This window comes from Notothenia rossii, assembly GCF_949606895.1.
Source record: "Notothenia rossii genome assembly, chromosome: 3".
In the NCBI taxonomy this organism is placed as follows: Eukaryota; Metazoa; Chordata; class Actinopteri; order Perciformes; family Nototheniidae; genus Notothenia; species Notothenia rossii.
This window is the reverse complement of record NC_136901.1, coordinates 30,062,745-30,078,265: the sequence shown is the minus strand read 5'-3', so window position 1 is coordinate 30,078,265 and position 15,521 is coordinate 30,062,745. Positions and strand designations below refer to the sequence as shown.

The 15,521-nt window shown below is 38.1% G+C and overlaps 1 protein-coding gene across 1 annotated transcript in view; it reads right to left on the bottom strand.

Annotated features, from left to right (window-relative positions):
* The window catches only part of LOC307032138 (phospholipid-transporting ATPase ABCA1), a 122,104-nt gene that overhangs the window by 52,707 nt on the left and 53,876 nt on the right, over positions 1-15,521 (bottom strand). The window contains exons 24-30 of the mRNA XM_079669919.1: positions 14,534-14,612; positions 12,150-12,352; positions 10,628-10,670; positions 9,299-9,379; positions 9,169-9,201; positions 7,930-8,069; positions 3,789-3,916 (exon numbers count right to left, since the gene is read on the bottom strand). Of these exons, the coding sequence (XP_079526045.1) occupies positions 3,789-3,916; positions 7,930-8,069; positions 9,169-9,201; positions 9,299-9,379; positions 10,628-10,670; positions 12,150-12,352; positions 14,534-14,612 (707 nt within the window). The remainder of the gene's footprint in view (positions 1-3,788; positions 3,917-7,929; positions 8,070-9,168; positions 9,202-9,298; positions 9,380-10,627; positions 10,671-12,149; positions 12,353-14,533; positions 14,613-15,521) is intronic.

Here is a 15,521-nt window from a genome sequence, read left to right as displayed (position 1 = left end):
ATGGGGTAACACTCGGAATTGCTTGTCAAATAGTCTAAAAACATAGATTTGTATGTGTTACTTAAATCATGTTTTCATGTAAGTAGATGTCTCTTGGATTTTGCATTGTATTTGTGTTATGCACAAAGACAAAGTCCTTGTACAGTGAGTGCAAAACGGCTTTCTGATTCAGTTTTGTAGCAATGATTTGAGCAAAGGCAGCGTGAGGAAGCCTGATTGATAACAATAAATAACCTTCTATACATCCACGTCTTATTGTGATGAGAAGTGATCGTCTACCGTCTATAATTCATCGGATGATAGAGTTGACTCATCGATGGTTGTCTAAGTCGATTTAAAGAATGACCTTGATGAAATCTAGAAGCCTGCTATCTGTAAGGTGGTGTCGAAAAGAAGCTGAGTGTACAGAACGGCGGAGCAGGATAACTGACAGGAGGGATTATTAAAGATTAAAGGCCCGGAAATATTGAACCAGGAGGATCATTTTATTTAAAGGGACCGTTCACCTTAAAATATACGACTGTGTACAACAGTATCCTGTCAATGCGTTTGGAAGAGAAAACCTTATTGACGATCCACCTCATTGAAAAGGACTTTTACCTTAAATACAGCTTGTTATATCCGTGACTATATAGAAAGATTGTTTTAGTTTTTCTTGCAATTAAACACAACGTTGTTAGCTCTTGTTTCCAGTCTTTTTCTTGAGATGTCAAAAAATGATTATCTTTATGGGACCAAAAAAGAAGAAGGAAAGTGCAAGAGGACATCTCAAGTGGTGCATTTCCAGGAAACACTCCACAGCATTAGGGTCTAGATTAATAAAAAGTGAGGAAGAAAATAAAAAATAGATGAATGGGGAAAGAAACATTTTGCATCATACCATCAACAGATTGGGAACTAATGTGCCAAAACATTCACAACACAACCAACTCAAACTACTGGAAAGTTAAACATGGGGGATTCAAATTCGCTATTTTAAGACACCCCAAATCTACTTCAGAGAATACAAGGAGCTTCCATTGGAATCTTTTGTTTACTTCTGGAAGATAGTGGCATCACTATGTTACACTCGCTTTTCTACTTGCTAGCACTCCATGTGATTTCCTAAGGGGGGGGGGGACATTTCTAATGGGTTGCCTAATCACAACAGAGCCGGTCAGCTAACCAATCAGAGCAGACATAGGGTGAAAAGAGGTGCTGCAGCACAGGCAGTACGTTACAAAGAAAGACATTAAAGCATGGAGACAGGCCAGAGGAGAGGCAATAAATACTAATATGAACCTGAAAGTGAGCAAAATAAGGCCAATATTCTTTTTCCTATGTTCTTTTTCTGATTTGTAGATTGTAATTTAGTTATGTATTTTATTTATGTTACCCTCATAAGGAAGGCTAGCTCTGTTGTTGTAAAACTGTCGAATTAAACTGGAAAATCTGGAGGTTTCGAAGGAGGAGGTACGAGGAGGAAGCTGGACTGTACTCTAGAGAAGCCCTCCATGTAGAGCTTGAGAAGATGAGGAGCTCGTTCAGCGACAGACTCATCCCTCCTCGGCACACCACAAAGCGCCTCGGACATACATTTTGTAGAAATCATTGAATTGAAATCCCTGAACTAACAAAGCTAGTGCTGCAAACTTGTTCTGCTAACTTTGAGTCATATATCCCTAATATGAGCTGCTCAGGATTCTGTGTACAGCCTTTCATTATCATCTGAGTGTCTCCTTTGAACAATCTCCCTATTCCAATTTCATTCTCATTACTAAGCACACACACTCTGCCCTTTATCTTAAGGGTGCCAGGGGAGTTAAAACACAGCGTTTCATAAAGAGCGGGCCGATGGCTTCCTGCCAGCGGTGGCCACAGCCCGCAGACCGTTAGGATTAATACAGTGTTCATTGTCTCGTTTAGAGTGCCTGCATGAAGGTCACACGGAGCCAGATTCAACTGGTCCGATAGTAAAAATGGATTATGTGCAGCCATCTGTTTTACAATTAAGACTGGCTGGGTTAGCACGATATTCCAGATCGTAAAACTACTGGACAGTCGCAAAATGAAGACTTGTGCATACACACAGAAACAGTGGAACTAATGAATGGTTAATCTAGTCCACATGACAAATCGCAGAACGATGTGAGGAGAAAGTCAAATGAAGGCTGCATTATATTACAGGAATAGGCCCTCTGGTGATAAAACAGTGGTCCTGGGTGTAAGCTTTACTGTCTTTATTCTAAAAAAAACCTACAACTTAAATTAAATCAAGAGGAAACCACTTTTAATCACACCGTCACTACGGAGAAAAGACAATATTTAGTTATTGGCCAGAGGGAGTGTCGTTAAACTTAAGAACACTCCAGTTTTAAAAGGTAAAACATAAGAACCCTTCACAGGAAGTCCCAGGAAAACTCAGTGTGCACTTCAAGCTGTTCAACAGAGAGTGTGTGACACTGGGAAGTGAATACCGTCAATGAAGCACTACTCGTAAAACACATTTTACACCCACTACTCTTAAGCTGAATTGTGTTGACATAAAGAAGAGATATGTTCCCGTCACTTTCTTTAAAGGGGCCCTATTCTGCAAATTGTTATGGTTGATTTTAGTATTTAGTAGGGTTGGGTACCAAAAACCTTCCAAAACAGTACCCAAACCTATATTTAGTGCCTCTACTGTGACATTTGACATGCTTTAATGTTCGTAAAGGTATTTTTCTCATATTGCCTGTGCTGCAGCACCTCTTTTCACCCTCTGTCTGAAACCAGAAGCCAGCCTGCTCTTATTGGTTAGCTGGCCGGCTCTGTTGTGATTGTTAAACTGCCTATAAGCCTATCACGTACAATGTGTTGGAGGTCACTATGTTACAGAAGTAAACAAAGGTGTCCAATGGAGACGTTCCACTCAGCGGGGGGGAGTGTGTGGGAGAGAAACTAACTAGTGAGTAATAACACACTTCAGGAAAGGTGAAACCACAAGAAGCAGAATAGGGCCCTTCACTAATATCTGTGAAGTGGAAACGATAACTGAGTCAGAATGATGTTTCAGCTCCACGGAGAGAGACACAGACATGATTTAAATGTTTCTGATGATACTTGACTCAAGTACACATCAGTTAGAAAATGAAATTAAGTTTCAAGTGTAGTCACTCGTTTCAATATTCAAGCTTTACTTCAAAAGCTTTATTGACCTTCTGTGAATGGATCAGTTTTAAAGGTGTCTTTAATGAGCTACATGTTGGTATACCCACATCGTGTTCATTAAAAGCGCTGCACTTCATACGGTTGGATGCTTTGAAATAGCCATTTGCTTTGTGCTGTATTTTTGTTATGCATCCTCTGCAATAACTAGAGTATTCTACAGACTATAGACTGATGAGCTCACATGGAGCATCACTCATCTTTGTAAACATTGTTTTCATCAAAGCTTAAAGAGATAACTCGCACCCAGGAATAATAATTTCTATGGTGGCAAAACCGTTTTTTTTAATAGTGCCTCTCCTCCTTTGGTGTAAAGTTGTTATGTTCCAAAGTGTAGTAAAAAATATGTGAAAAGTCATGAGTTTGTGATCCAAGTGAGACTTGGATTATTGTGCACGAGACGTGTGAGAGTTTGTAAATGGTTTTCATAGAGTTGCTGAAAAATAAATGATCGTTTTGGTAGTGAAGAACTCCTTGATGTTCCTGCCTTTGATAACTATCATTATAAGATGCATAGCATTGTTCAAACATGTCTTTATAGATAGTTTCTGCAAGTTTACAACGTGAAGAATTGCCATCAAAACGTCTTGTGAGGTGTTTACCTGTAAAAAGTGGTTTGAGGCAGCCCGTACATCCAGGGCTGCAGCTCCAGGCTGGGGTACTCCGTGAAGGGGGGCACAATGAGCGAGAAGATCAGAGACAGACACACAAAGGCTGCAGGTAACACCACCTGCAGAGGGAGGACAGAGAGCATGGAAATCTTTTGTCAAATTGGGAGACAAATCCGGAGACATTTCTGTTAAATCCAGAGACATTTCTGTTAAATCCAGAGACATTTCTGTTAAATCCAGAGACATTTCTGTTAAATCCAGAGACATTTCTGTTAAATCCAGAGACATTTCTGTTAAATCCGGAGACATTTCTGTTAAATCGGGAGACATTTCTGTTAAATCGGGAGACATTTCTGTTAAATCCAGAGACATTTCTGTTAAATCCGGAGACATTTCTGTTAAATCGGGAGACATTTCTGTTAAATCGGGAGACATTTCTGTTAAATCGGGAGACATTTCTGTTAAATCAGGAGACATTTCTGTTAAATCAGGAGACATTTCTGTTAAATCGGGAGACATTTCTGTTAAATCAGGAGACATTTCTGTTAAATCCGGAGACATTTCTGTTAAATCCGGAGACATTTCTGTTAAATCATGTGCACTTTGCAGGGAAGGAAATTAGTAAAGAGTTGATATTAATGCATACAAAAAAGTATTTAAAAAATAACAAAATGCAATTTGACTGAAGCACAAAATGTGTACATGTGAGAATACTTTTATTAACCCTCTCTTACTTTATTTACATGCTACAAATTAACTGATACAACCAAAAAAAGCGCGCACACATTAATACACCACTTGCAGAGGGAAGACATATGATATACTGCTGCATGTACACATCATTTAAAATTCATTTCTAAAATCAGGACAAATTTCATTTAAAATCATGCACACTTTGCAAGGAATTAATTGCCAGACAGGTTGATTTAACAAAACAGCAATATGTAACAGACATACTTGACTGAACAACTTAAAATGTCTTTACTTTCATCAACCAACTGTCAACACATGCTACACAATGACTGATGCAGTCAACAATAGTGTGCACCCATTAATATGCTCCTCACTGACTTGTTTGGAGTTTGATTAAACACTCGCACCATCATCTGGCCCCTCATGTGTAATTACTTCCTCACCATTCTCTTGTCTTTCTTGGTATTATTATAAACCAGACGCCAGACGAATCTTCTTTTCTCCATTGTGTAATTCTCTTTGTAATTCATTGTTAGAGCTGACAAAAAGGTCAGCGGGAAAAATGCAAGCTATCTTTAATGTGTAATCACTTGCAGGCTGGCGGCAGGGGGAGGCTTGCGTACTCTTGATTAATTGCAGGCCGTGCAATTTGCCAGGCCAATTCAAGATGCTACAATTGAAAGTCCTAAATGTACTGCGTGTGGAAAAGTGCTTGGAGGAGAAAGATAAAGGGCAGCAATGAGAGTGAAAAGCTTAATGGCGGAAGAGAAGAAAGAGTGTTTCTCTCTCTGCAGTAATTGCAGGTGACAGATGCTACTTCTCCCATTGAGAGAGATCTGCACAAAGTCTTTACGCTCACAAAGCCCAGGCACTGCCATGCACAATGCGTGAGTCTCAAGTTAAGAGGGGATTTACAACAGGATTAAATGCAAACTGGGTATAAACAGAAAAACACAATCAAGAAGTGCTTATTCATCTTCAACTCAAAAACGTCATTACATTGAGTTTGTTTCCCCAACAATCACTCATGCCTATCCTGTTGTATTTCTCCTTTTACTGCATTAAAGTGGATAATAACACCATATTTCACTGATGTGTTAATATGGTCTTCTCTCATGTATAACTAGACTGGTTACAGTGAGTAACAGTGTGTCACCTGCTAGCTAAGATAGACTAATGCCTGGAGTGTGACCACCTATAGCTAGAAGGTGTGCACAATATCATCAGTCAGAGTGTTAAGCAGGTTCATTGATACTTTGTGTTTAATGCAAGTGGAAGGATGTGATGTTTATGCAGATGCATCGTACATTGGACACGGCCAGTTTGAAGTAAAGTAGTAAAAGAAGATTATTTTAAGCTTAAGCACGCCTGGAAGTCCCTCTCGTGTCAACATGTTTTATAAATGAATTCACAGCAATAATACAGAAACCTAAGTATAACAAATGAGCACTTCAGGAACCATGCTGTTGCTAAAATTAGATTTTAAAACAACACGTATTCTGAATTCCTCAACATGAATGATAAACTGCAGCTGGAGGGAGTTTAGCACTGCTCCTTCCTCACTCTGACGCTGCCAACACTTTCCCGTTCCCAACTTTCCTCCCCATAAATCACAGCTTTTGTGTCCCACGCCATAATCTCTTTGTATATTCCCCTAACTGCTTGTATTGGAGTAGATTACCTCACCACACAATCATATCTGCTGACAATGGGGGCTGTTGACATGATGGGAGGAAGAAAAGCTTTAGCCAGATGAATAAAGAGGGAGAGGTAGGACAATGTGCACCTTTGTACATGCACACACACACTTTTAAAAAAATGGATGTGCAGGACTGACAGTGACTAATGGGGATTGGTGTCGCAGCAAATTACAGGAAGAACCTGATCGCCCCGCAAAGGTGAAACGAGTCCTCTCTCTCTCTGAGCTGCACCTTTCATAATCTCAGCCTCTCATAACTAATGTTATTCCCTCTGAATCCAGATGTGTCACTTTTTAGAAAAACTGTCCTTGGAAAGTGGCCGCTAACAAAATTGCTTTCGACTCGTTTGAATTACACATGTTTATTAGTTTTGACTTTTGAAATTATATTTATGAGGAACAAAATAATATAGACATGGTCTTAATGGGCCAAAATGAGTCTGTCATCCTTGTAATTGTTATGCCATCACATTTAATACACGGCTAACGAAAACACATGATGAGTGAGCTGTGAAATGAAGGCAAAACAAATCACGGGTGTCACTTAGTCTTTGTGGAGACATCGACAGCCATCAGATGAAAGTGAAGACGTAAACACACCTGCTTACATTTCTACACACTAATGTATTCATTCTCATACAAAGCAAAACTCTGTCAAAGGGGAAAACATCCTGCTCTGGCCACAGGTATACCCATTTGCGTTGGGAGATTCATAAAAAGGAAGAGGAAATGGAACGGTAGCATTTTCTGAAAGTAGATTTGACCAATGTTTCTACAGCATCGTGGCCCCACAAGTTAGTTTGTGCTAAAATACAAAAAGGTGAGAGTTCATGCCTCTTGCACTGACCCTAGGTATACACATAGAGACATGATTTATATGGAGGAAGAGGACATTTGTATCTCTTCTGTGTTTATGAAGTAAGAACAGCAGCATTTTTCCAAAGCAGCTTTTACTCATACATATATTCACGGTTACTCGGACACAAGTTTATATTGAATTGCAAAGGTGAGAGCTTAGGAATCCTGCACTGACCCCAGGTATACACACTTTCCAGCTGATAAAGAGAGATTTATACAGAGAAAGATGAAAGTTTGTTTTTGTAGGAAGCACAGCTTTTACTAATCTATTCACAGTAACCACACGGGGCACACGTTTGTGTCAAAATGCAAAGGGGAGAAGTCATGATTTGACATGCTCTGGCTTGCACAACTAGAAATGTAACTAGAAATACAATGTTTTTTGTCTTGTGAAAAGAGCATAGAGTTTTTGCACAGTTCTAAGATAGAAAGTTATTTGAAATGCACTCTATGACAAAGAAGAGTTTCACAACATTATTCTGCTGATGTGACAGCAAGCATATTGTCATCTTGTGAAAATGGATCAGCAGGTTTTTAGAGCTTCCACTAAAGTTGTTCTCTCTGCAGAAACACACACTCTGTCCTATCTTCTTCATCCTCTGGAGTGTTCCTCTGGGATTAATGATGATGATTGTGGTGCACATTACTGGCGATCCTACACCCATCAGCACATTGTTCAATCTTTATCAAAAACATTCTTTGTGTCGATTTCTTCTTCCACAACTTAAATTCCATCGACTAAATCAAGATGGAAGACGTGCCTATGCCCTGAATGACTGTACTTTATCATATTTGTCACTAAGTGATTTTGAACATGTTTTTCCTCCAATCCTTCCTTGTGTAAGCCTTCACTTCATCACTCTCACAGATGGAGGACAGTACCTGTGCGATGAGGCCCTTGCGGCTGCGGCGGGCGTGGTGGAAGCGTTTGATGAAGAGCGCCAGGAACTGTCTTCTAATCAGCTGCCCCCCGACAATGACCGAGGACCCCCGCCCACTGAGGCTGGCGCTGCTCTGGAGGTCTGCAGAGAAATTAAATCAACCATTTTCTATTATCGGAGCATTATGTAAAATACTTGACAATATCATCAAGATTTTTTTTTTTTTAAATTGAGATATTTTGGAGATAAGAGGTTATAATTCAAGGCAGTGTCAACTCCAACACTCTATATATTGAAATGTCTATATTTAAGATTAAATATCTTCTTTCTTTTTTTTAAAAGAATCACATTTTCAGTTTTCCCATTTTGGATGTTTTGGTAAAAACTACACAAGAGCAAACTAAGGTAGAATACAATATTTGTTTGTATATGTATTTTTGAATAGCCTTCAGTTTAAATGTAATCCTGTTACAAATAACATAAATGTAACTGCATTTTTAAAAAGCTAAACAATCACCACAGAAAGTTCTCACTTATATTCTTTATTGTGTACTTGAATTATACACAATACATTCATTTAATATGTACATTAGTTAAAAAGCTTTGTTGTGTGTCAATATAATTCAATACATAGCAAAGCATTTCATTACTTCACAATCAAATTAGAAATGTACAGATGTCGATAGGCATCTGCATGAGAAATAGACACAAATATATATATTTGGTTCTAACTATAATTTTTCTAGTCGATTATTATATTATACCTTTTTGCGATAAATAAACTCTGCACACTTCACTACTTAATGATTAGAGCATCCCATATTCTCTTGTGTTATTTATTATCCACTTAATTTAAATCTCATTTGGCGTTGACTTCCTGCAAAATTCTTCAACTTTGAAAACATGTGCGATTTGTTGGCATTTGCAGTGTGGTGCGCTGCCCTCTTTAGGCTTGAGTTGTTTCTCAGTAATGAGTTGAGAACAAACGGAGGAAGGTGTTGGTGAATGAGGCCCATTGTATGAAAGTACGGCAGTCAATTTCTTTCCTTTGGGTAAAATGGAATAGCGGTTTAGATAAAGAAAAAGAAAACGACTTTTTGTTTCAGACAGAGCTTTGTTTATGCCCTCTTTTCTAAATGGCCACTGAGGTGAATCCCTAAACCGAAAGAAGTTCATAATTGAAGAATGGAATCAGACATTTGCTACAATAATACAACTAAGAATGAAATACAGTACGCACCTTCCACTTTACTTGTGAACTTCTCCTTTAACTCTGCAAGGGACACAGAAAGAAAACAAGTTTCTATTTGAAGACGTTCTGCATTTCACCAATGTTTAATTGAGCTTCCCTCATTAAAATAATAACTTGCCTCTCTTTGCAGAGGCGCTGGAGATGCTATTCCTCTTGAATGAGTTTCTCCTGCAGTCTTGCTCCAGCAGCTCCTTTGTTGCTGTGGGAATACAAATAAGATATGTTGTTTTGGCCTGACCCAATTTAAGTTTATAAATAACAAAACTAACAGCTACCTGCCCTGCATGATGCCATATTATATATATGTTACTCCTGTAAGAGCACAAAGCCAGGTGCCTCAGGAATGAGATTGTAGGAGTTAACTGTGAGGTTGCGTGTTGTTTGGAGGAAGATGTATCTACTGAAGAATACAAATAGTTGAGAAAACACTTTTAAAGATAACTGTACCTGTACTGTACATGCAATTTGAGTGACGTGTCTCCTACTTATAAATCACATACATCTTTTCTTCTTCAAAGTGCTGATTGTTATTGTTTTATTCAGCTTTCAACCTTATACAGTATTAATAACTGCCAGATTCTGTCTCCAAAGAAATGTAGACTGTCGAAGTAAAAATGCAAAAATAAGACATTAATGATTTTTTTGTTTTCCGCTTGGAGTAATTGTGGATGCATGCGAAGAGAAGGGGCCTCGGGTCATCTCTCTACATAAACGTTGAATGGGAAGAGGAATTGAAGATTCAAATTACAGAGGAAGAATGGTTTCACATACATAACCCCACTCCTGAAGCATGGAGGGGAATATGATGGAAAAGTTTAGTCTACAATAAAAATCAGGCAACAACTAAAGAAGTGTTGAAAGATAAAGCGACAGGGAAACTATTGTTGCTTTTGTAAAAATGCTTGTGAAATAGCTGAAACAGCTGCCCTGACTAAAGTTGTACTTGCAGTAAATACGAAGCTGTTACCAGACATTGGCTTCATGTAAACAACAGGAACTGTAGCTAGAAACTGTTAAGACTTTTGTGATGGAAATGTTGATAGACTGGGCTCTGGTTTCAGACAGAGGGTGAAAGAGGAGAGAGCACAGGCAGTATGAGAAAATTATGTTTTTGAACATTAAAGCATGGAAACATGTAGTTTAGTAGTATATTGATGTTGTGATGCAACACTAGATATCATTTTTTTTTTGTTTTGGACATGACAAAGGAATCATTACAGCTTAATAAAGTTAACTTTTTATTTTAAAGGTTGTTTGGATATTTCCATAACCAACGTCTCGATGATCTTTGACTGTTTTTCTTAAAATATCTCCTTAAAGTTTCAAGTAAGAATCAGAGTAACACACATGTTTGATCTTATTTAAAAAATATGTGAAGAAGGGAAGTTACTTGGAAGCCAGTGTAAGATAACAGCCATTTCATTTGACATGATTTCAGTTTACTTACTTTCTGAATCCACTCCGGTTTCTTCTGCCACTTTGAGAAATATCTGTGAAATAAAGCAAATATATTTTTTTAAAAAACGTTTTAAGACATTCTGTCACATTAATCATGCACAGCAGCAGAATGAAGGCAAACATAGTGATTGTAGTGGGTGAGAGAAAGCTAATATGCTATAAGAGATTTATTTTTTGTTACACAAATAAGAATCCAGAAAAAAGAGCCTTTAAGTAAACTAACAATTTGTGATTATTAAAACAATGATGAGACATTTAAAGTGACCTTGCCTTATTTCTTTCTGTTTTAACGTCCCCGCTCTAAAAAGTCTTCTCTGGCAAAATGTGATTTTACGTGGTAAATCACAGTCAAAGGAATAGAATAAAACTGCTGCCTTGTCCATAAAACAGTCAGAAGCTGTTAAAAAGCATTTTCATAACAATAACCAGAGTAGAAGTGGTTTATTAGCAGCTTCCATGAAACATCCATCCGCCCCTTTTTCATGTATTTATCACTGTCACTCACTTATTTCTACTGAAGTGCAGCCGGACTTTAAAAAGAAAACATGGCGGGTAAAAAACCTTGTGGTGTCTGAATGAAAGACATTCAAAAGGAATTCTTAACATCGCCGGCAAGCTGAGAGAGTGTGATTCATGTCGGAGTTACACACAAAGAATTAACCAACATCTCTCTGCTTTATGTCTCAACACGAGGCTGACAAAGTACTGAGAGGGAGAAACAAATAATACAAATAATAAAAAACGTGTTTTATGTTCCTGATGTAATCATAGGCCACGGGTTGTGCTTGTCAATTATCCTTTAAGTTTCAAATCTAATTGGACCAATTATCCAGTTTGCTGCACACCTGTTGATTGTTGCCTATCTGTGTGTTTGTATTGGTCCACTCTGACTGTGATGAAGACGCAGTGGTGTTCTAATGCTCGTCTGTTTAAGGCAGCTCATTAATCAGCGCTCCTCTCTCTGTGCTCCAGCTGAGAGCGTCTGATGAGCTGCTGCAAAATAAGTGTTTCAACAAACCTGAGGATTACACTGAGACTGCACCTGAGAGCAAGCTAAAAGGTAAGGTTGCTTCTTATAGTGCGGGAGGGGTGTGATTTATATTCTGTCCACCAACATTCGGAATGCTTATTTTCAGACTCAGAGAAGAATAATGGTAGGACAAGGAGAAGCAGAAATAAACAGTACATATGGTGTGCAGTGTAATTGAAAAAGAAAAAGGTGAAACACAATAATTAAATTGTTTGTATTTAGTGTATTATTTTTGAATTAAAATGTTAGCTTTTTTGTTTTGTATGTCAAAATTATGATCATTCATTCCTTAGGATTCAGAATCAGGAGGATTGAAGCAGTACATTTTTTTTTTTTTTACAATACTAACATTTCTCTGTCTCACATATAGCACATTTGCTCATGCTTTATGACATTATGTGCATTCTGTATGTGTATTTTATATTATGTAGCCTCATTCTAAGCTGCTCTGAGTGTCTGCAGGCTGTTCTCCCAGCCGTACCTCCTCCAGCGTGGTGTCTGAGATGCCGTAGCTGGTGAGTCCGAGCTCAGCGGAGGCCCGGTCCAGCTCTGAGAACAGCAGAGCGAAGGTCCCGTCTCTGGCTCCGGCGTACGGCAGCACGAAGGTGATCTCCTGGCCGATGCTCTCCAGGAACACGGCCCCGGGGACGTGGCGCCGCACAATCTGACCCACATCTGACACGTCTGCAGAACCAGAGACACAGAGTTACTGAAAACACCTCAGGATGGTTCCTGTGCACACACCAACAGCTCTGTGGGAAATATATAGTTATATTTAAAGTCTGTTATTATTAGTTTTACTATTTTATATCACATTAAAGTTGATTTTTTTGGGGTATTAAATTGTATTATTATTTGTAAGCATTATTGTTACTATTTTTACATCACATTTTAGTTCACTTCCTGGTCTGACAAAACAAGATATTTGGATTTTCTTATTTTATTTTGTTTAAATAAATATATTACATTTATTTGATCTTTTTATTATGAATTCTTACTTAAATCTCTCTTATTTCATTAAAAAAAATGTATTTATCAAATGTATTCTTTAACCAGCAATAAATGAATAATACTATTTGGTTGTAGCTCTACAGAGAAGAACTTTAGAGTAAGTGAAATAATATCAGTCAAATGAAAACAAACATCTGAGAGAATATGTTAGAGCAGTTGTGTAACGTATGGAGAGGTTTTGACCTTTAAACACAGTGAAAAGATTTGTAGACACATTTCTGCAGCCGGTCTCTCTGAGAATCAATCAGCTCAGAGTTGCAGACACACGGCGTCTATTATCGATCAGAAACTCTCAGACATAATTACTGCAGCAGCTGCTGCCGCTGTATTTATGAAGAACAAAATAGATCCGCCTCACTCTGGATTATTTGTGCGAGTGTGTTTGTCTCTGAGTAACAAAGAGGAATGTGCTGTCACTTCAGGAAATGTGAGGATGATATTTATGGCATTATCAATCTGAATATCATGTGTGGAATCTTTATGAGTATTGATTTATTTTCCATAAACTCTTACTGCCGTTACCTGTGCCATCATCCTGCAGCATGTGTTGATTCTCTGTGTCTTTACATGTACTTCTCATTATAAAACTCCATTGAGAAATAAGTTCTGGAAAATGAGATTATAGATATGAGATAATAATTGGTTGAGAACTTATCATGAAGTACATAAGCAATGAGCTAAACTTTACAAATAAGATTTGAAAAGCATTTTGCTGTAGTTTCATATTTGTTCTTGCTATCATTTATCAAAGTGTCTACTCTAGATGCTTTGAATTGTTTGAAACAAGAATGAGTCGTTGTTAGAATAGAAGGGGAAATGGATCAAACTATTTATTTCAGACCTGTATGTTCTTTTTATGCATTAATGTGACAAGATATTAGAATAATGAGACTGGTCATGTGTTGTGTGTGTTTTTGACTTGCCAACTTATATATTAAATCACAAGAAAACCTTCCAAAGACCTTTTGATGCTGAAGAGCATTGTACATTGTCCCCTGTATCAGCCTAACCAAAGAATTTATGAAATGTCTTTTTAGTTTCTATTTATTTTTTATTGAATTTGAAGGACAATCTATAGAAGAGAGGATAACAGCCACCTGAGACTGAAGATATCACATGGATGTGCTTAGAAAACCTCACAACGTACTGTAATGACATCACTATGGTAAACTCGTGCTTCTATTGGCTCGTGCTCCAACACATTGCACGTTATAGGCTAAGGGCCGGGACATCTCTAAGCTAGTTGACCAATCACAACAGAGCCGGCCAGCTCACAAATCAGAATATACTCGGTCATAGTATAGGCACAACATACTAATATGAACATGAGCTGAATATGTCCCCTTTAATATAAAAAGGAAGGAGAAGAACTCTGGATCAAGGCCATCAATTATTTGAAGAAATAAAAAATAGAATTCCCATCATTTAATGTTTAAATGTCCACATTGTCTTCAAGTTCTCTATATTCACAAAGCTCTTCGAAGTCTTTCTCTATCAATAAACTACTTCCCAATGTGTATTCACCATTTCAGTGTGACATTGAGGTGCACTTCTAAGGTGGTTACATGATTTCAACAGCTTTCCTGTACAGTCCGCTGGTTTGGAATTGGAAATGTGGAACAGAAATCAATGAGAGAATAGATGTTGGTAGCATTTTGAGGAGTTTTATGGTTATTTTTTGTGTGTGTTGGAGCTGTTCCCAGACTCCTGTGAGGTTTTGGAGCTATAGCTGCTAACTGTGTGTGTGCTACCGTGACATTTAACACAAGGTTTGAAAAAAGAAGGTGAGGTGAGCTAATTCTGAAATATGGAGGCAGGAAAGGAGATGTGGAGGAGATGTAGTTACTGTAGTACCTGAGGGGTCCGAGTTGGCCCAGGTCTGACTGCCGATGCCGTCATCTGGACTGCCGCTGCGAGAGGTGAAGTCTTTCTCCTGTTAGTGACATCAAAACGCAGAGGACACATCTATAAACAACAACATGTTCATTTTAGTAGACTCGATCAAACATTAACATTGAAGAGTATTAGGAGTATTTGGCTTCAGGAAAAGTCTCAGTTTACCTTTGGAAATACTACATACACACTAAAGAAGACAAACAAAAAGGTATCTGAGGAATATTTAAGATTTAATATATTATTATTATATATAATATTGTTGATAGGGTGACTAAGAAATACAAATGTTGAATATTTAAATATGTCTGCTTATTGTAGAGGACCAGATCAATGGGTCTGATTACCTACTTTGAGGAACTCATTGTAAAGGCTTGTAAATCACAAGTTTTCATTACATTTTTATATTTTAAAGATTCCTGCTGATTTAACAAAGTCACATACAGAGGGGAAAAAAAGTATTTAGTCAGCCACCAATTGTGCAAGTTCTCCCACTTAAAAAGATGAGAGAGGCCTGTAATTTTCATCCTAGGTACACTTCAACTATGAGAGACAAAATGGGGGGAAAGAATCCAGGAAATCACATTGTAGGATTTTTAATGAATTAATTGGTAAATTCCTCGATAAAATAAGGTGAGCGAAAATCCCAGAACCACACGGGGGGACCTAGTCAATGACCTGCAGAGAGCTGGGACCAAAGTAACAAAGGCTACCATCAGTAACACACTACGCCGCCAGGGACTCAAATCCTGCAGTGCCAGACGTGTCCCCCTGCTTAAGCCAGTACATGTCCAGGCCCGTCTGAAGTTTGCTAGAGAGCATTTAGATGATCCAGAAGAGGATTGGGAGAATGTCATATGGTCAGATGAAACCAAATAGAACTTTTTGGTAAAAACTCAACTAGACGTGTTTGGAGGAGAAAGAATGCTGAGTTGCATCCAAAGAACAC